This window comes from Salmo trutta, chromosome 33 (genome assembly GCF_901001165.1).
Source record: "Salmo trutta chromosome 33, fSalTru1.1, whole genome shotgun sequence".
Lineage (NCBI taxonomy): Eukaryota > Metazoa > Chordata > Actinopteri > Salmoniformes > Salmonidae > Salmo > Salmo trutta.
This window is the reverse complement of record NC_042989.1, coordinates 17,495,184-17,516,757: the sequence shown is the minus strand read 5'-3', so window position 1 is coordinate 17,516,757 and position 21,574 is coordinate 17,495,184. Positions and strand designations below refer to the sequence as shown.

Genomic DNA, 21,574 nt, shown 5'->3' with positions numbered 1-21,574 from the left:
ATTAGTGTGTTTGCACATGCATGATTGACTTCAATACATGGGGGTGACTCTGTCAAGTGGATGTGTGTGTGTGTGTTTTTAGTACTATATTATGTCACAATGAGAATACTAATCTAATCCCCAGGTCAGATTTACACTCAGTTGTTTTATCAATCTCTGCATTACATGCTGATGCGCGTCACCACCACAATGCCTGACCTGGATAACCAATGTGCTACCAACCTCAGGGCAGCCTACCCCACACACACACTCACTACATGCTTCTTTTTTTCAATCCCAATATTTATTTCAGATGAATTGGAAATAAAGTTTTAGACTACAATTTGCAATTATGCAAATATTTCCATCAAATGGAGTTAACTGGGTTGTAGGGTGCTGTAACATACTAGTCTTGCAGTAAATTGCTAACTGTGAAGATGGAGAACTAGTCTGGCATTGGAGGTGCAGAGGAGGGAGAAGAGGACAAGCAGGACACACCATGAGGATCAGCCAGTAACTGTGGGTTTAGTGCACTTAAAAGAAGAATTCGATCATTACTAAAGTCACTCCCAGTCGCGGTAAGTAGCCTATCGTTTTTCAATTATGTTGAATTGTTTCGAGTCATTTATTTATCCTATAATCTATCTAGGTCATTCACTGGGCCAACATGTCTTTAACAAGACCGACCTGGTCCAAGTACATCTGTGTCACGAAGTGTTTATTTAATTTGAAAGAACATATTTTATGTTCTGTTGGTCAAAGCCAGGTAGGTGCACATAAGGTCACTCGTAAGAAGATGAGACGGGAGGGAGAGGTATGGGGGCGAGCACGTCATTGTTTTGAGGCTAGGAGGGACGGTGTGTTGGCGAAACGCAGGGTGGTAGGAAGAGTCTAAACCGTGATTGCGGCTAGAGAGCTGGGCAACTGCGGAAGGAGGCGAGGAAACGGCCCACGGCAGCCAGTATACCCCTACCCGCCGCTATCCGTGCGGCGATCTGTGGACAATGTGAGCCACCGGGGATGCCACTGCAACGTTAATCCTATTCACATCTAAATCGGACCTTAAACAAACTCAACCATGGCCACAGATAGTAAGTATCCCAATAGAGAAAATTAACAAATGTATTTTTATAGCAGAGGAAAGGCAAGAGATAGGCTAGTACAATTATTTAATTCCACGATCTGCTGTTGCAGATGCTATGCGGTTGAGATTGAAGCTATCTTTTTTCTTGGTACGTCTGGCTACAATGTTTCCATTTTATACTGCTTGATAGTCATACAACATATAATTGTGTTGGCTGCGTCGGCTGACATAATAGGCTATAATTCCGCTATTTCAGCTACGACTTGAAAACGCATGTTGTGCTCTGCAATTGGATGTTGGCATATGTTGAGAATTCCCCTTTACCATATTTCCTGTGACGACCTGCCATTGCAGTCATTATTATTGACTTTTCTGAGGCCTATTTGTGTTAAATTATGACGCAAATGATTATAACTCGATTCAGTGTTGAAATAAAGGATAGGCCTGCGCCCAGATCAGTACTTGCGTTTTATGTAGGCTATGGCACACAGAAGTTCTATGTTTGATATAGCCTGCCATCTCCAATGGAATGGTTCATCTAGGTCAACATTTGACAAGGTACAACATTAGTTTATACACTTCAGGCCATGAATAGGCTACCACTTGTGAGGTTGAATAATAGCTGACAGGAGCCTGTATGGACTTCAATGAATGGTAGAATCCCCTAACTGACTCCACACACACACACACACACACACACACACACACACACACACACAAGCGCCTTATTAAATGTGTAAAGTTATCTAACAACTCACCTATCTTTATTATTCTGCCACATTATTTCAATAGCCTGTTGTACCAAAGCTGAATGGCCCTGCATTGTAGTAATACAGTAACAGAGAACCTGTTGGAGTAACTCGCCAGCCGTTGGACTCACCCTCACTTGCCAAACATAGACATGTAGAAACACAGTCATTTCTAGTTGCCAGCATGGACAGTCATGAGGGGTGTGCCTGCTTTTTCACTCATAGTATATTCATTAAGAATGCCTAATCATGTTTATATAAACTCATGGAAAGGCGTGGGTGGAGTCGAGACACCCTTTAAGGTAAATATGCGGATTTACTGTGAGACTAGGAAGTCTGTACATACATGCATCCATACTTTTACATCCCTTTTCTGAGTCATATCCCTAGAGGTGGCCACTCTCTCCGGTGGACATTCTATCCCTGAACAACTGGTCTGGAACCATATCTCACCAAACTACAAAACAAAGCCTGGGGAAAACCTAGACATACTGCACTGTAGACTAAGTCAGCCGTAACCAACCTCTCTCAGTGCCCACAATGGAGAGACTAAAGAGATGCTCTCTGATCTCTTATCTCTGTATGTTTCGGAGCTTTGTGTTGTGTAGAAGCTCCTCTGAGCTGGAGAATATGGTTGAATAAGTACAGAGCACTCTGTTGTGTCTGCTGCTGCTGCTAATGGTGGCCTAGTTACAGGGCCATGCGTAATTCATACATTCCTCTCCATGTTGGGCAGACAGGGCTGGCCTGGAACTGTGTGTGTGTGTGTGTGTGTGTGTGTGTGTGTGTGTGTGTGTGTGTGTGTGTGAATGCGTTATTCATGTTCAGTATTTCCTGTTTACTCTAGTCTGTAAACTCTGTTCAGAATATAGCATATTCATCTATATAGTTTCATGAAACGTCAGATGTTCACAGACACGACTTGTTTAATTATTTTGGTAATCATCAAAAAACAATTTTGGCCAACACTTTTTTATCTTAGATGTGTTTGAACTTTACACCAGTGGAAAGGCAGTCTAGACTTTTTGATCGATGTCATCACCTCGCTCCATGTTATTGCATCTGAGAGCATTATTCAGGAAGGGTGTTTGGCCTAGCCCAGTTGGGCAGGAAGAACATTAGGAGAGATTGAGGGAGCTAGTTCTTGTAGAGTCAGACAGAATACAGGGAGGGAGAAGGAAGTAGGTTGACAACAGAACGAAGGTTACGTATGTAACCACAGTTATGTGAGCTACATAATTAGTTCACTCCAATATGGTATCCTTCCTTGCGGCAGGATACATTCCGAGTAAGGATTTCAGATTAGTTCAGTGTATCGTGTAGTGCTGAGGCTGTGCCTGACCTCCTTAAACAGCTTCCGCCGCTCTACTTCCACCTTGTCCTTTTTCGAGGCGCCGTAGATCACAGACAAAGAGGATTGAAGTGATCCAATAGCTCACATAACCATGGTTACATACATAACCTTCATTGTGTAGCACTATATTGGATCACTCCATTATGGTATCACAATACCAGATGAATCGGTGAACTAGGTAAGGGCCAGGCAGAGAGCACAGTCCTGTAGGACTGAGCTCAGGGCAGTCATAGTCGGGGTGTTCCTCCGTCCCGACTCAGGGAAGCGGAGGCATCATCCAGCACAGCCGCCCTGACCTCATTGGCGGGTGCAACATTGACTCGATAGTACCTCTTGGCCGTCATCATGGAATGCCTATATTGCGGCTAGATACACTCTCAATGTGAATGCCGCATCGAGCTGTGACTGTGAAAACCGTAAAACAGTTTGCACATGACTCTCTCACCAGGTACAGAATATGCCCCGCCACATTTGATATGATCCATTAGTGGAAGAAGCCATGGCGCTCCGCAGTGTTCACCACATTGTCCTGAAGGCCTAGACTGGTCCACTAACGCCTCTGAGGCCAAGCCCGAAGCTGGAAACGGTGCGGGTCCGTATGCCATAGTGTCCCCCCAGCCTGAAAGAGCAGGTCGGGCCTCAGGGGCAGCTGCCATGGAGTCCCTGAGAGGAGGGACAACAGGAGGCTGAATCATGGTAGTCTCGGCCAGCATGAAGTTATCAAGTGCAGCTGGTGGCCCATCAAGATGACCCTGTCTAGTGTATGGGAAATGGTGGGAACACGTAAAGAGGTCGTTGCTGGCCAATTGTGAGCTAGGGCATCCAGACCCAGAGGGCCTATAGGGTCTGACATCGAGAAAGAGCTGGGGAAATCAATGTTCTGCTGAGATGCAAACTGGTCCACCTGTGCTCTCATGAACCTGTACCAAAGCAGTAGCACCACCTAAGGGTGTAGACTCTAGTCCCCCTCCGACAGGCTGAGAGAGCATGTCCGCTGCATTGTTCAGGACCCAGGGGATACTGTATGTTCTGCTTGCAAGCGGGTCTGGGCCACGGCAAGAGCTCCCGAGCCATTGGACCAGGAAATGCTGTCCTACCAGGTAGGGCTGGAACTGTTGGAGAGCTAGGCGAACCAATCTGAGCTCCAGCACATTGAGGCACCATGGGGGCTCCAGCGGCCGCTGGCCGCCATGCCACTGAACACGGCTCCCCAACACATCAGAGAGGCGTCAGCGCACACCAGCTCTCTGCGGTGGACTCTGATCAGACCTACCCCCTTTTACAGGAAGGCGCAGGATAGCCACTTTGATAGGGTCCTCAAACATGCACTCATCACCAGCAGTTGACGGTGTCTGTGTTGTTTTGGGTAACGGCCGTGGGAGTTGAACCATTGCTGGAGTGGCCTGATGGAACCAACAGGGTAGCCACCATCAGTAGGCCGAGTAACTGTTGGCACTCAAACACCGACATGGCTCGTTCGAGCCAGAAACGGTTGAGGTAGGATAGGATTTTGTTACTCTCCCCTTTGGGAGATGTGTCCTCATTAGAGTCGAGTCTATGGATATCCCGAGGAAAATCACCTTCTGTGGGACTTAAGGTAAAGTGTGTTTATTACTGTGCTTAGTCCTGCAATGGTCACCTCTTGTTAAGCTGGCTACTTTGCAAACTTGTTCACCGTGGAACACACAAAAGTCTAGGCAAGATGGCTGCACCCTGTGAGAGATGAAAACATGGTGCGCTTCGCGACACCTAGCTTACTCTTAGGGGAGAACTGCAAGAAACATACATAGTCTCTTGATCTTGTGGGGTAGGCGCGGTCCCTGAACCCCAATACTAAAACCGTGAGGGTTCCGGTGTACAGACAAGTCACACAGACAACTAAGACAAACTCTCAGCGCCGCTATACTGGTCGACCAAACCGAGTATCGACTAGGTTGGTACACTGTCACAAGTAATAAAAACAAAGACAAAACCCAAACAATATGGCACAAGCCAAACCGAGTGGGGGGACAGCAGAGCACCCAGATGGAGAGGCTAGCTAGCTAGCTGCTCCAAGCTATTGAATAGCTGCGGGTATACTTCTGCGCTAATACATGCTAACGTAGAGCTCTTACCAAGCAAATCCTCTCTGGAATGAGCCAAGAAAAGGAATAGGTGGAAGTAGTGTGGCGGCAGCTATTTAAGGGGGTCAGCAGTAGCATCAACACTAACCGGTACACAACTCTAATCTGAAATCCTTACTCAGAATGTATCTTTCCACGCGGAAGGATAACATATTGGAGTGATGCAATATAGTGCTAGATTGAACTGTGAGACATGAAGGGTGAGAGAGGACCTACAGACTCACAGTTCCCCTCTACAGGGACAGAAGCTGCTTTACTCCACTCAGCCAGGACCTTTGAGCTGCTTTCATTTCATCAGTATATCCTCAGTCTAGTTTGTGCTGATAGGGAGATGTATGAACATGATATCGGCTGATTAGAAGAAAAGAATCTTGATTGATTTTCCAATGTTTGAAGACGAGACAACTTGTCATTTACACTTTCTTTGGACCTCTATACAGTTTGTATCAGACGAAACAGCAGATATTTTTCTTACAATGATAGTAATGTAACAAAATGAAAGGTTCCCATCGTAAAAGGTTCATTTTCACAGACCTCTGGGAGTCATTTTTGTCATTTTATAAATTGGTTGTTCTGTTGAATGCCATGACTAAAATGTCCAACAGATGGCGCTATCCTCTTAGTCTCATTGGCTTAGGACATTCTCCTTCTAAAACATCAAAGACAGAGCAGTTTGGGGAAGACCGATATTTCCTCTATTTGAATTCACGTAGATTGTGACCTCATTCTAGTGTGTGGGTCTGTGTAACTTTGTATTGTATTGTCTTTCAAGATGTTGCATATGCTACATGAAATTGCTCAGTCTGCAGAATATTCACGCACAACCTCATGGAACCAGCAGAGGGCATCTGCACATCAACATTGTGACAGTGCTCCAATATTGCTTAGTGAAACAGGACTGAAGACCTTGATCATTCATGTGAATGTTCAGTCTTACTTATTTTCCCTGCGTCAAGCTTATTCTATGTTGACGTTATTATTACCTTCTTCTCATATGCATGGTTAGACAGATAAACACATGCCCCAGCACATACAATACAGTAGCTATAGCCCACATGTTCATGATGATTGTTATCAATCACAACCCCCTGACTATTATTGTGCTTCCTGGTCCCCACTCTCTCTGGGCCCTGCCCTTTGTCTCTGATCCCTACTAGCACACTCACCTCATCACTGAAGAGCTCTTGTCCTCCTGACCAATAATGGCAAGACTGACTGGCAGTGCCATGGTAACATGGGTCCTTTCTCTGTGTGTGGGCAAAGACACTCATCACATTATCCTCAACAGAGCCATTGGGCTGTTTCCAAGGAAACCAACTACTGCTGTGATGCTCAGGTGTTTCTGAGCTGTGAGATAGGCGTTGTGGTCATAGGGTTTGAACTAAGGAGAAAACATAATGTGGTATATAAGGGTTGGGTTCTTCAACCCCCTGCCCAGAAACTGATTCTCACTCTCCCAGGCACAGTGTGTACCACAACACATCTTGGTGTCCTCACCTCAACATCAATGCGCCAATCTACATAGCAGGACATTTTGTAATAAAGATCAGGCTTGGAGACTGGACACACACACACACAGTCCTGTACCTTGGCACAACTACAGCTGCTACCCCAAACAATAGGACCACTCACACAATCACACAGCCAACAGACAGCATACAGTACCAGTGTTTGTTCACTGCCCTGCCCCTCTCTCTATTACACACCTGTCTACTCCAAGTCTCTCTCCTGAAACAAGTTCATTAGCAGAGAATACGTCCATATCTTCAAGACTTTTCCTTTGTAGCGAGACGATCTGATTCTACTGTAGTCGTCTAGTTGAGTGATGTTGCTTTGGCTCATTCTGTTCATTCTGCTGGAGGGCTGTGAACTAGCTGGGTATGTGAGATTTATTTTGATGTGAGTGGGGAGATGCGTTTGAATGTTAATGCCTGTCTGTGCATGATCCTGTTTGATTATTCAGTAAGAGCATGCCTGCTGGAGTGTCAATGTGGTTCTGCGTGAATATTAAAACATTAGCTTGATTATTATGCTGCTGACTTTCCCACCCAGCGTTGAAATGAAACCAGAGAGAGGAGAGAACACTTTGAAGTCAGGGTTAGATTCAACGGATGACTGAAAGCAGGGTAAAATTGCACCTCAACTACATGATGATGAGATCAGTCCATAGAGCTTCTTATTAGTGTGAGAATGATCACAGTGGTGTTTAGATGACCTTATAGTGGAGCTGAACAAAGGGACTTCACACTGTCTTTCAGTCTGGTGTAAAGTCAAACAGGGATAATTAGGTTTCCTCTCTGCTTGGCTCGGCACTACTCTAGGTATCATTCATCTCCCTGCTGTTTCAAATGCAGCTTTTCAATTGGTATTGGTTTGTTTTCCTAGTCCAGACTCAGATGATATTGTCAGTATTGTTGGGTCTGATGGTGTAGGTGTGTGTGTGTGTGTGTGTGTGTGTGTGTGTGTCTGGTAGAGGCAGATTGCCCTGCTGAGGGCTCTGTGGGAGGAGCAGGTGTCGCCCCAACCCCCTGACCCTGGTCCATTTCCTGTCCATCTGTATGGGGACACAGGGGGCTCTCAGAGAGACATAGTGGACCCTTTGTGTGCAGCAGAGAAGGAAACCCCAGTTATCTTGTTTTGGGTCTCACCACGAATCTCCTCTGGTTGTTGTATGTGGATGTGTAACAGACCACAGTGAGAGACCTTGGGGAAATAGCAGATCCAGAGGCTTAGTGTGAGAAGAGTAGTACAACAGAACAGACAATGACGAGAGGCATCATGGAATAATGGAGAAATGAAATAGATGAAGGAATTCTATTACATGCTTCAGCATCTGGTACACACACTCACCCACGCACACCTACAGTAATCCTCCCAGTGGTGTTGACTTCATACCATCTGTAGCGGGTGTTTCTCCAGGGCATAGAGTCATGGCAAAGCTCTACTTCTCCCTTTATTGATTCCATTGCACTTTGGAGGTTGTCGTGGAAACCACAAAAAAAGACATGGCTCTCTCGTGTACTGTACTTGTATTCATTGGTTGGAGGTGTCATTGAGAGTGGAGTGGAGTACTCTATTTTTCTGTCTTTCTCTTAGGGGCCATTTACATCAGTAAAATATGTCTACTGAGATCTACCTATCTTCAACATCCGATTTGCAACTTTTCTGTTTACACTAGCCTTGGATGTTGTGTGGCCAAAGCCACATTCCTGCTTCATGTGTGACTCAGAAGGAGGTAGTGTGGGAAAAATCTCTTTACCGAGAGATTTGAATCTAGATCTGTCTCTTTTACACTTCACAGGCATCTCTCCTGGACCTGGTTTGGTGTTGTCAAAGTAGTGTAGAGTAAATAGGCTGTTAGTACACACGTCCTCCTCATGGCCTTCACAAGACAGCTCACTAAACATGCCCATAGAAGGACAGGATTCTGAACTTGAGCTCAAGCAGAGGTGGATGTTTAACTACTCCTTCTATTTGACTATTTATTAGAGTGGTTTCGAAAGAGTTGTGTAATGCATGGCAAGTTACGTAACACTTACAACCCTGAATCAGAATCAGAATGTTCAATATGCAATGCTAAATCCCAAGAAAGTTTCATAAGCTTATGTATTGCAAACAAATGTATTATTATTTGAAACATGTACAAATGTATGTATATTTGCGCTAAAATTCAATAGGCAGATACCACAACCAGAATATGTAACTTCTGCCCTGTTAGCTTAATTAAACTGAAACTCTTACTAAAGTGTTGCCCATTCTGTCTGTGTGTGTATCCTGTGTGTATGACTGTGTGTGTGTGTGTGTGTGTTCAGGCTGTCTGTTTATGTGGTCTGATCAGTGTGTCTTTGTGTGTCCTCTCTCCTTCACAGTCACCCCAGAGGCCATCGGCTTCCTGTCTGCGGTGGGTGTCTTTGTGGTGTTTCTGGCCATCCTCTTCCTCTTCATCAATAAGAAGCTGTGTTTCTCCCGTGTTGGGGGTCTGCCCTGTCTGGAGCAGCACGGCCGCGGGAAACGCTCCCGCAGCAGGCCCGGAGTCCGCCAGGGGCTGGGTGAGTGGACTGGCATGGTGCCTGACTGGGGCCTAGGGGTTATGAGCCTGAGGCTGGGGAATACGGGAGGCAGAGGGGTGGGGTCTGTCTGCTCTCGGTCCTGAGGTAGGGTTTCTGGTATTGGGTGACCAGTTGGAGGGGTGGGCCCTGGGATGGAGACTGGAGGTGAGAGACTGTCAGTGGGGAGGGAGTGGGCCTAATGCAGGGAGACAGGTAGGAGGCCAGAGAGTGGCTGGCTGGGGAAAATATGTTATATTCATGTAATTCACTCTCTTCCTTTCTTTTCACAAATTGTAGAAATGCTGTCACTTTATCTTGAAACATACGGTAGTAGAACAATGGCACCCTTTAATGCTAATCATTCAGTCAGGGAGGAGGCTGTGCTTTGTTGTTCATTAGTCAAACACTGCAAACATTTCCAATAATCCCCAGGTAAACGTTAGGCTCTCTGTGGTTGGAGAGGGCGGTGTTCTTGGCTCCGGTATTTCCTGGTCGTTCAGTCCCTTGAGCAAACATCTCCTGCTTGGATAGGCAGAGTTTCGGCTGATACTGTACTCAAGTCAGCAGTTGCAGTCATGTCACTCTGAAGTAACAGTCGTTTACAGTGCGCTGCTACGAGATGAACCGAGATGATCCTGTATCGGAGATCCTTTCTTTGAAAGGATGGTTCGTCCAGGTATCGGAGTCTTTGTCTGCGGCCCTCCTACCCTCGGGCCAGGGACCGGGCCAGGCTAGGGAGTCTCAGGGAGTGTCTGCTGACCCAGCACCCTCACCAGGAGACACCCAGGAGGTGTCTGATCCCTCAGAGCTCCAGGACGACTTAGGGTCCCAGACCTCCAGGGCTGTTATGTCCTCCATGGACCCCCAGCAGAGGCTACAGGTCCTCCAGGCTCAGCTGGCTCTACGGGGCATGAGTAGGCCTAGCAGCTCCTGTTCTGGGGCTGCCCCATCTGCAGAGTGTCTGTCTATCATACCCGAGGAGAGTGAGGTGGTGGGGAGCAGGGTGAGCTGGGCAGCCTCACGGCACTCCAGTAAGGCTGCCACAGCAGGTAAAGCGTTTATCTTTCATCACACTGGGTGGGTCAATATCAGAAGTAGATTCAGTCTGTTATACTGTGACATACTGTGATGTCACACATCACCTTGAAGATTGTGAATAGAGAGACTCTTATGTGACTCCCCACTGTACTGTGTTTTACCGGAAGGATGGTTAGAATACGTGTGTAAGTGTGTGGGTGACAGATACACAGACCTCTGAGGGATGCACACACACTGTTGAGTGAGAGTTGTATGGATCTCTGCTATACTGTAGGCACTTGAGAGCGGCCTACTTTTAGACGTGGACTCTGAGAGTGGCCGTCTAAATGAGCTCTCCAACATGTGCTACGGCCGTCACATGGAGACTGAGAGGACTGACAAATACTCAGTCCTCTCAGGAGTGGCCCTCCACCATATTCATGTGCATACCTTGATGGATGTGTTTGTGCAGCTCTCTGTGCCTGCACCTACAGGTCTTCTCAGCATTGTGGAGATGAACCTTCTCACTTTATTTTCTCTCGCGTCTTTTAGTGCGGCAAATGAGCATGAATCAAATATGTTTTTGTTTTTTTATGGAAACCTGCTTTGAGGGTTCTAAGGTGCACTCACTAGGCTTTAGTGAAGTGATGAGGGCCCTGCAAGAATAACTATTAGGATGTGGTAATGGTCCTGGGCGCAGGAATGATAAGCCTTGGAGTGATTGATGTAATGGTGGAGTACTGAGGTTGGAGTGGCAGGGAGCTGCGGTCAGTATGTTCCAGTATTGATGACTGTGTGATAGGGTTGAATATTTTCCCAGTATTTTACAAACGTTCCATCCAGAGAATAAATCACTTTCCTCCTGGTAACCCGGTATTTCCCGCCAAAACCCGGTAGTGTCATTCAAAAGCATTTTGAAGCATTTGATTTGATAAGAGCTTTGATCAGCATGAAAATTCAAACCTGATGCTACCTGAGTCTGTTGAGCCATACATTAAATACATTTTATGAGCCCAAGCCTAAAAAAGGCCAAATTATTGTGCCATTATCCAATACGTAGTATGATATAGGCTACTGCACATTACGCACAACAGAAAAATCTAAAAGCCGATAGTATCATGACACAAGGCGAGACCCAAATACAGACACAGGAGGCAGATGGTTGGAGTTTAAGATGTTTAATAAATCCACAGGGAATAGGCAAGAGAATGGTCATGGACAGGCAAAAGGTCATAACCAGATCAGAGTCTGGGAGGTAAAGAGTGGCAGGCAGGCTCAAGGTCAGGGCAGGCAGAATGGTCAGGCAGGCGGGTACAGAGTCCAGAACAGGCAAGGGTCAAAACCGGGAGGACTAGAAAAAGGAGAAAAGGCAAAGCAGGAAAACGGGAAAAAGCGCTTGTAGGCTTGGACATAGAAGACGAACTGGCACAGAGTGACAGGAAACACAGGGATAAATACACTGGGGAAAACAAGCGACACCTGGAGGGGGTGGAGACAATAACGAGGACAGGTGAAACAGATCAGGGTGTGACAGATAGATGTAGTTAGCTATATGCTCTCTTGGGTAAATAAATGAAACTAGCTCCAGTAGGCTAGTCTTTTTCAGTGTGAACTGTATTACTGTACTGTATTGTATTATACTGTATTATATGGACTGGAACTAGCCCTACGCACAACGTTCAAACCATGATAAAGCAGAAGCGAACATGTGATTCTGGTGCAGCACTTGCGGCCTACAAAGTTACAAGTGTAGGCTAGCTAATTAGATTTTACATTTGAAATATAATAGGGCCTATTTGTATAATTAGTGGTAGGCTGACTCATGTGTACCTTTTATAATATTTCCCCTAATGTTGTTATATATAGCCTACCCCCCTTTCTCTCTATTGTTTCTTCATTCCTTCCTCGCTTACAACAGTTAAATGAAATAAGTTTGTCCTCATCTTCATCATTTTAATGACATGCTTAATATAACATATAGTAGTAGAATTAGATGCAGACGGCTTTCACTTCTCGTCATGAAGATTGAATGGTTATGGGTCTGAATAAATAAATACCGTAGCCTACTGCCATCACGCGTTCGCTCTTCTTTCAATCTACCCGTGAGTTCTATTGGCTGCTGTATTTAACATTCAGCAAACAAGAGCTTGCATCCCTCTTAGAATAGTCTATTGGTATAGGAAATGCAAAGAAATAATGTCCAGCAAGCTATTCTAGTCTAGTTTTTCCTGCATGGGACTCCAAGAGCTAAGGAGTGTTTTTTAAGGAGATGCCAGAGGAGCACAGGTGTTTGTGTTTTGCGCAAGAGACAGAGGCTATAAATTATAAGCTAGTTATGCATAACCCATCATTAGTTAGCTAAATATTAGGCTAAAACTGCGTTGAATTTAATTCCTTTGAAGATGTAGGCTAGGAAATCTATATAAAGAGGGCTATATATCAGTCTAGAATAGGATGATCTATTTTGGATGCAATTTGAAAAGAGTTGATGGAGAGAGAGAAAGCCTGTGAGAGAGTGCTCGCGTGTACAATGATTTAAAGCAACGATATTCGAGTGATAGGCTATTTTAAAACTCTGCAGCTGCAATAAAAACAAATAAAACATCTTTACAATGAAAAAAACAAGGTGACTCCCGAAAGCCAGATGGAGATGGTAAATTAGATGCACATTCGGTCTTCATGTTACTGTAGCATAGGCTACGCTGTAGCAAGTGTAGGCCTACCTGTCACAAGAAAAAAAGTTACCGTGGAGAAATAGATGATAGAGCAGCTCACAATGCATGTAAACCTTTCTGTGGTTTTGGGCGGTAAATCACGGTAACCGGGTTTCCGCCATTCAACCCTACTGTGTGATGATTATAAGGCTAACGGTTAGATGGCTCTCTGTACTGCAGCCCTGGAGACGCATTGAACACGAGGTGGGCAGGGCCACAGCAAATCAATCAGCGGCCTCTCGCCCGCTCACTGGAGCCATCCTGGGTTACCATGGTGATGGATGGTTCAGGTAAAGAGGGTGGTATTGTACTGGGTGACCTACACTGACGAGGGAGACGGGGCCAGAGACATGTGATACATCTCCATTACAGCCTCAATCAATATGTCAACAGACACTTGCATAACCAAGTTACTCACTGTCTTTCTGTCCATCACTGGTGGAACTAATGGTGTTCAGATGAAATGCTTTGTTGAGGGGGAGAGAGGAGGAGAGAGAGGGGGAGAGAGGGAGAGAGAGAGAGGGGGAGAGGAGAGAGGGGGAGAGAGAGAGAGAGAGAGGGGTAGAGTGGGAGAGAGAGAGAAGGGGAGAGAGGGGGAGAGCGGGAGAGAGGGGAGAGAGAGGGAGAGAGGGGAGAGAGGTGGAGAGAGAGAAAGAGAGAGTGTATGAAAGGATAACAGGTGACAGCTAATTTCTTTTGTAATGCTATGGGGATGTACAGCTGGCACTTCTCTCCTGCTCTCCTTGTTCTGGTTTCATAGCATGGTACATCACTGGTTGACACTAAAGTCCCTGTGATCCAACACTCACCTGCCAGGGACAATCTAATTTGGATATGCGGGTCGTGCTTGTGATCGTTTAATCAAATGTTCTTTGAATGAATTTCTGTGTTGGTCTTGCCCTCAGCAGTAGTTTTAATAAGCACACATATTGATGTGATCATATTCACATGGTTATTATTGATGTGTTTCTCTGTCCTCTCCTCTCCTACTATAATCATTAGGTTCTATAGTAGCTCTCCTGCCTGCACCTTCTCTCCTTCTCTTTGTGAACTCTGTATTCCGTGTGTGTGTTTGTGTGATCTCTGGTCCATCCAGTGAGCAGTTACGGGGATGGTGAGGATCAGTCCAGCTCATCGGATAGTGAGGACGAGATAGTGAAGCAGTTTGAGATCTCAGTGTCTCGCTCTCAGAGCTTCCGCTCGACAGGGACCACCGAGGTTGTAGCCCAGGCTGCACCTGGAAAACGCCACAAGTTCACTCGCCTACTCTCTGACCAGGAGGAGGGCAGCACAGAGCCCTCAGACTGCGAAGGTACACACACACACACACGCACGCACGCACACATACATAATGCACACAGAGACACACATTCTGACACAGTACAGATTAATTGGAGGAGCTTAATTGGATCACCCTGTTGCAGGAGAACTTGAAACTTGTAGTGTATTTGAGGTTTAGAAAGGCTTCTGAAGTTTGTAATTTCCACATTTCAGACTTGATCTTCTCTTATGAAAATGTATCAAGCCCTACAAAAATGTCCATTAATTATAATCCACATAATAATTCACATTTCCTGTAGCTGCAGGATTATCTTCCTGCTGTAGCAAACTGGCTCAAAATGAGATCCTACATCTGTACACACACTCAAACATGTCCTCTAATCTGATCCAATGGGATGTAAATGACTCAACCCACTGCTCCAGAGCCCCAAAATAACATTTCATCACAGACTACTGTCTGTAAAGATCTCAGGCTGAGCTTGATTGGCCCAGTCTGTGAGGGATCAACACAGAGATAGTGAGATCGCTCTGGGTCTTCAGATTAATTAATGACTTGTTTGGACTCAAATGGTGGCTGTTGTCTTCGACAGGCTATAAGAATGATCAGTGTAAGTGGTGACAGCAGACCCCGGCATTATACAGATGTCATGGCTCTGGTAGATGAGGGGGGATTTACCCACCCAACCCCCTCTTCCACCACTAGTTACTGGTACATAAAGAATACAGTTAAAGTCTGTGTTCATCAAAGCCCCTATTAGATGTATTGGAGGCCCCTGGCATTATGAATTCCCTGACTATGCCTAAATATTTTTTCATTGAATTCAATTATTTTATTGAACAAAGAGTCCATTTGTTTGTATCACTGACATCCTGTCATGGGGGTTCACAATGCCTCAGTGACTCACAATAACTACCTGTGACTGATAATAACTACCTGTGACTGATAATAACTACCTGTGACTGATAATAACTACCTGGGACTGATAATAACTACCTGTGACTGATAATAACTACCTGGGACTCACAATAACTACCTGGGACTCACAATAACTACCTGGGACTCACAATAACTACCTGGGACTGATAATAACTACCTGGGACTGATAATAACTACCTGGGACTGATAATAACTACCTGGGACTCACAATAACTACCTGTGACTGATAATAACTACCTGGGACTGATAATAACTACCTGGGACTGATAATAACTACCTGGGACTGATAATAACTACCTGGGACTCACAATAACTACCTGGGACTCACAATAACTACCTGGGACTCACAATAACTACCTGGGACTCACAATAACTACCTGGGACTCACAATAACTACCTGTGACTGATAATAACTACCTGTGACTCACAATAACTACCTGTGACTGATAATAACTACCTGGGACTGATAATAACTACCTGGGACTCACAATAACTACCTGGGACTGATAATAACTACCTGTGACTGATAATAACTACCTGGGACTCACAATAACTACCTGTGACTGATAATAACTACCTGGGACTGATAATAACTACCTGGGACTGATAATAACTACCTGGGACTCACAATAACTACCTGGGACTGATAATAACTACCTGGGACTCACAATAACTACCTGGGACTCACAATAACTACCTGGGACTGATAATAACTACCTGTGACTGATAATAACTACCTGTGACTGATAATAACTACCTGGGACTGATAATAACTACCTGTGACTGATAATAACTACCTGGGACTGATAATAACTACCTGGGACTCACAATAACTACCTGGGACTGATAATAACTACCTGGGACTGATAATAACTACCTGGGACTCACAATAACTACCTGTGACTGATAATAACTACCTGGGACTGATAATAACTACCTGGGACTCACAATAACTACCTGGGACTGATAATAACTACCTGGGACTCACAATAACTACCTGGGACTCACAATAACTACCTGGGACTGATAATAACTACCTGTGACTCACAATAACTACCTCTGACTCACAATAACTACCTTTGACTCATAATAACTACCTGTGACTCATAGTAACTACCACATTTCCTTCCTCCAGCGAGCATGTGACTGGTGGTATTATGATATAACTAGTGGTCTGATCGACCCTGGGAACACACAACACACACTGATGAGTCACACTGTGCCCTGTTGCCATGGTGATCACTCTCTGTAGTCGTTGATATAACTGTCGGTCTGCCCTTAATGATACGGAATTGGAGGTAATTGCCATTGATCAGCTCATGGTGCAGCCCTATACCAGCCACACTAATTGAAGGAACAGGTTTCTGAAAAGTTATGCAATTTCTGTTCAAATAGGAGGCTTTATATTGCTTATGTTTATAAAATGCATTCAATTACTATGTTATACACACAGGGCTGGCTTGTATTTCATACCCCAAGGATGTTTCATGACAATGTTTAATTACAGAAGTCTGTTCTGTCTGATATGTTTATTAAGGGAAGCCTGTTCCATTTCAGACTGCATACCATAATATCTCAGTGTGAGTGTGTGCTGTATGTTTCCATGTGATATTGTGTCTTTATGAAGCCCTGCTGTGATCGTCCCCAGACGTGGACGGAGACGTGAGCAGGCTGAGTTACCAGAACCCCCTGTCGTACGGGGATGAGAAGCGGGGCTCCCTGGGGTCCCAGGAAATGGCTGAGGGTCTGGACGGCCCACCACGGGAGGACTCAATGGACACAGGGGGCAGCCTGGCCCCCAACATGAGTCTCCAGGCCACCGAGGGGAGCCTTGAGATGGAGACAGCCGTGGGCAACCAGGGTGACGACAACAACGACCCTACAGACAGCTCCTCCACATGGAGCCCAGAGGTACTGCAGCCAACGAGCTCTCGCTGTCACCTTGGGCCTGGTGAACCAAGGTTTCCTGATCAGGGTTCAGGAAACAGTCCTAGCCCTACTAATAACATACAGTAGCTTTGCTATACAGAGAAACATAGTTTTTTCTCAAGGGAAATGTTGGTTGGCAATAAGAGGCAGCTATGTCCATCATGCCATACCGATGAGGAACCTGACAAGGAGAAGATGTTTTGTATTTGTCCCACAGTTTTTTCCTGTCAGATGAATTTTGGGCATACCAAGAAAAGGCTTACATGAGGCCCAGGGGCACATTGGAAACAGTACATAACTCCTTCCTTATGCCCCATAAATATTGATGAAATGTGGCACAACCTGTTGCTGTAAAGCGTTACTGAGTATTGCTAATGCTTGCATAAGCGTTGTGTTAGTGTGCTACTGTGCTAAAGCACTAATGTGTCATGTTTGATTTAGGCGCCCAGTTGGAGTGAGGTGAGAGCGAGTGGGCAAGTGATGCTGGCTAGCACTGCAGGCTTCCATTTCACTGTCTGCCCAGACCCAGGCCCAGACGTGCTTTTGCGACAGCTTGTGTGTGTGTGTGTGTGTGTGTGTGTGTGTGTGTGTGTATGTGTGTGTGTGAGAGAAATGGGGAGCAATCTGTGCATGAGTATCCCACTAACTTTTTTTCACCTTTTATCCAACTCTGTCAAATAGAACATTGTATGTGGATGGTAGCAAATAGATACCGTCGACATGTATTGAAAGATGTGTATACATATACATATATATATATATATATATATATATATATATGAATAGAACAACACATACAGATACACGTGAATGAAAGCAAACTGTTAGCATCATTGTATATTGTTTGTTTTGGATCATTTGAGTCGTGGCTAACCTTGAGCGTCAGGTTGTTGTGTCAGTGAATGAAGGGAGTGTTGGGGAGGGATATAGCTTGAAGAAGCGCATGTCGCCTGATCTGTGCAGTATATTGTAGCCGCCACTACGATTATCTTAGCTGTGGTTGCCGTGCCAACACCAACACTCCGCCTGCTCTGTCAACATGGTGACACAATCGATGCTGTGTTTACTGACCGCATGAAGAGCTGCTTGGCTGGCGTCAATTTTCTCTTCAACACCATCCTCTATCTTTGCCTGATTTACACACAGCTAAATACAGTATGTGATTAGAATTATGACATTGATGACTATTTCATATGTTGGCTTCTCGCAAGGAGCATATATCAGCAACTGTCTGTGTTTTCTGCTTCCCCTCCTCTCAGCAGGAGCATCTTCCTGTAGAGGAGGTCCTCCCTTGTCCCCCCAGCTCCACCTCACGCCCCCCTATCACCAAATGTGGTGACCTCGAGGTCACCCTGGACTACAAGGTCGCCTCTCAGAAGCTGTTTGTTACCGTTGTGACCGCGCGAGACATCCCAGACAAGGGGCGCAGTGGGATGGACTCGTGGCAGGTTCATGTGGTCCTGCTCCCGGCAAAGAAGCAGCGCCATAAGACCTCCGTCCAAAAGGGGTCCGTGCCCGAATTCAACGAGACCTTCCGCTTTTCACACCTGGAGCCTTCAGAGCTGGCTACCTCTGCCCTGCGCTTCCGGCTCTACGCCCTGGGGGGCCGGATGTCCCGCGAGCGCATGATGGGGGAGAAGGTGGTCCGACTTGAGGGGCTGAGCCCAGAGGGGGGAGATATGGACACCACGCTGGTGCTGGAGCCCCGCAGCAACATGAAGGTGAGAGAATAGACCCCTAACATCACCCAAAGACACAACAAAACACTGCTAACATGTTACTGAATACGATGTAAGCATATACTGTATGTGTGTATCTTTCTCCTGTGCTCCAGAGTGTTGACTCTCAGGTCAGTCTAGCTGGGGTGTCCCAGAGTGACAGTGCGTCCTCCACCCAGTCTCTAACCCACGGGGGCGTCCCTGAGCTGCTGGTGGGCCTGTCCTACAACGCCACCACCGGACGCCTCTCTGTGGAGCTCATCAAGGGAAGCCACTTCCGCAACCTGGCCATTAACAGGCCGCCCGGTGAGCAAACACCATGTTTACCATCATACATACAGACTATCAGATTGTAAGGGCTATTGCAAAGTTCCAATTCGCCACTTGATTCATGAGTGATGTTTTGATGCCCTAAACAGAGGAGGCTGGTGGGAGGAGCTATAGGAGGATGGGCTCATTGTAATGGCTGGAATGGAATTAATGGAATGGACTCAAACATGGTTTCCATACACCATTCCATTTACTCCATTCCAGCCATGACAAGGAGCCCGTCCTCCTATAGCTCCTCCCACCAGCCTCCTCTGCCGCTAATTATTTGATTTGATTTGGACTAAATGATGTAATGTCCAGACTTAGATATACTGTTTGGTGATGTAATGAATAAGAGTATGATGACACATTATACTTGATGATTCACCGTGGTGGTTTGTGGTTCAGTAATCTGTGTTAAAGGCAATCTTGGAAGCGGTAAAAAAAAACAGCTGAATCTCCTGTTCACCCATGCATGACCACTACCTGGTTACCGGTGACCTTATGCACCTGACCCCCCACATGACCCATAACCTCAGTGAGACTGCTCTCAAGTGGTGATTAATGACAGTCCAAAACAGACAAAACTAGACAAACATACACCAGTGGAGGCTGCTGAGGGGAGGACGGCTCATAATAATGGCTGGAACATAGCGAATAGAATGGCATCAAACCATTTGTTTGCTGTATTTGATACCATTCCACTCATACCGCTCCAGCCATTACCACAAGCCCGTCCTCCCAAATTAAGGTGCCACCAACCTCCTGTGACATACACCCTATCAAAATGGCTCTTAAACAGAGTGCACTCCCATGCAATCATGACTTAGTCAATCATACTTTTTTTGTTTAACCCTCTTGACTTCATGACCTCTATCTTTGCCTCTCTCCTTTCTGCCTCTCTCCCTCAGACACCTATGGGAAGCTGACTCTGCTCAACTCAGTGGGCCAGGAGATCTCCAGGTGTAAGACATCAGTGCGGCGGGGGCAGCCCAACCCCGTCTACAAGGAGACCTTTGTGTTCCAGGTTGCCCTGTTCCAGCTGTGTGACGTCACCCTCATGGTGTCCATCTACAACCGCCGCAGCATGAAGCGTAAGGAGATGGTGGGCTGGCTCGCCCTGGGCCAGAACAGCAGCGGGGAGGAGGAGCAGCTGCACTGGCTGGACATGAAGGAGTGTAAAGGCCAGCAGGTCTGTCGCTGGCACGTCCTCCTGGAAGCCTAGAAGCCAGGATGGAGAGGAGAGGATGGGAAGCAATCCCCACCACTCACCCAGTCACTTAGGGCCCAATTCCGACTTATTATGCCTTTCTTACTTACCGCTTCCCTACGCACTTCTCAGTAGTTGGTATTCAGACTTACCTTATGAAGGTGGGAACAGGGCTTTGCAGGCGTGGTTCCCTTGCACGTGCTGAATAAATGTAATTCAACCACTGAAACCTATGCACTTCCTGGCCAACAGATTTTCTTGTGGAGTTTTCATTCAATAGGGTTTTCTTAAACCATCCTTTTAAATACGGTGCACCTTTTAGTTTGAATTTTGTCCACAGACTCAATGCAATATATAGGGTTCAGAATATTAGGGATCAATGAAAGAAAGCCATCTAAATATGCACCATCTAAATACACTGCTCAAAAAAATAAAGGGAACACTTAAACAACACATCCTAGATCTGAATGAAAGAAATAATCTTATTAAATACTTTTTTCTTTACGTAGTTGAATGTGCTGACAACAAAATCACACAAAAATAATCAATGGAAATCCAATTTATCAACCCATGGAGGTCTGGATTTGGAGTCACACTCAAAATTAAAGTGGAAAACCACACTACAGGCTGATCCAACTTTGATGTAATGTCCTTAAAACAAGTCAAAATGAGGCTCAGTAGTGTGTGTGGCCTCCACGTGCCTGTATGACCTCCCTACAACGCCTGGGCATGCTCCTGATGAGGTGGCGGATGGTCTCCTGAGGGATCTCCTCCCAGACCTGGACTAAAGCATCCGCCAACTCCTGGACAGTCTGTGGTGCAACGTGGCGTTGGTGGATGGAGCGAGACATGATGTCCCAGATGTGCTCAATTGGATTCAGGTCTGGGGAACGGGCGGGCCAGTCCATAGCATCAATGCCTTCCTCTTGCAGGAACTGCTGACACACTCCAGCCACATGAGGTCTAGCATTGTCTTGCATTAGGAGGAACCCAGGGCCAACCGCACCAGCATACGGTCTCACAAGGGGTCTGAGGATCTCATCTCGGTACCTAATGGCAGTCAGGCTACCTCTGGCGAGCACATGGAGGGCTGTGCGGCCCCCCAAAGAAATGCCACCCCA

General features: G+C 46.0%; 1 protein-coding gene across 5 annotated transcripts; it reads left to right on the top strand.

Annotated features, from left to right (window-relative positions):
* Positions 1 to 275: 275 nt before the first annotated feature.
* On the top strand, positions 276 to 20,704 carry syt16 (synaptotagmin XVI). Of its 5 annotated transcripts, none has more exons than XM_029730057.1 (7): positions 276 to 557; positions 9,102 to 9,338; positions 14,166 to 14,381; positions 16,936 to 17,198; positions 18,476 to 18,937; positions 19,051 to 19,240; positions 20,155 to 20,704. In XM_029730057.1, the coding sequence occupies exons 2-7, from the start codon at positions 9,113 to 9,115 to the stop codon at positions 20,466 to 20,468; spliced, it is 1,671 nt and encodes a 556-aa protein (XP_029585917.1). In that variant the 5' UTR covers positions 276 to 557; positions 9,102 to 9,112; the 3' UTR covers positions 20,469 to 20,704. The 5 variants fall into 5 exon arrangements, with proteins under 5 accessions (XP_029585917.1, XP_029585916.1, XP_029585919.1 ...); XM_029730056.1 differs by lacking the exon at positions 276 to 557 and adding an exon at positions 843 to 1,070; XM_029730059.1 differs by lacking the exon at positions 276 to 557 and adding an exon at positions 844 to 1,070 and having other exon boundaries at positions 9,159 to 9,338.
* Positions 20,705 to 21,574: the final 870 nt, after the last annotated feature.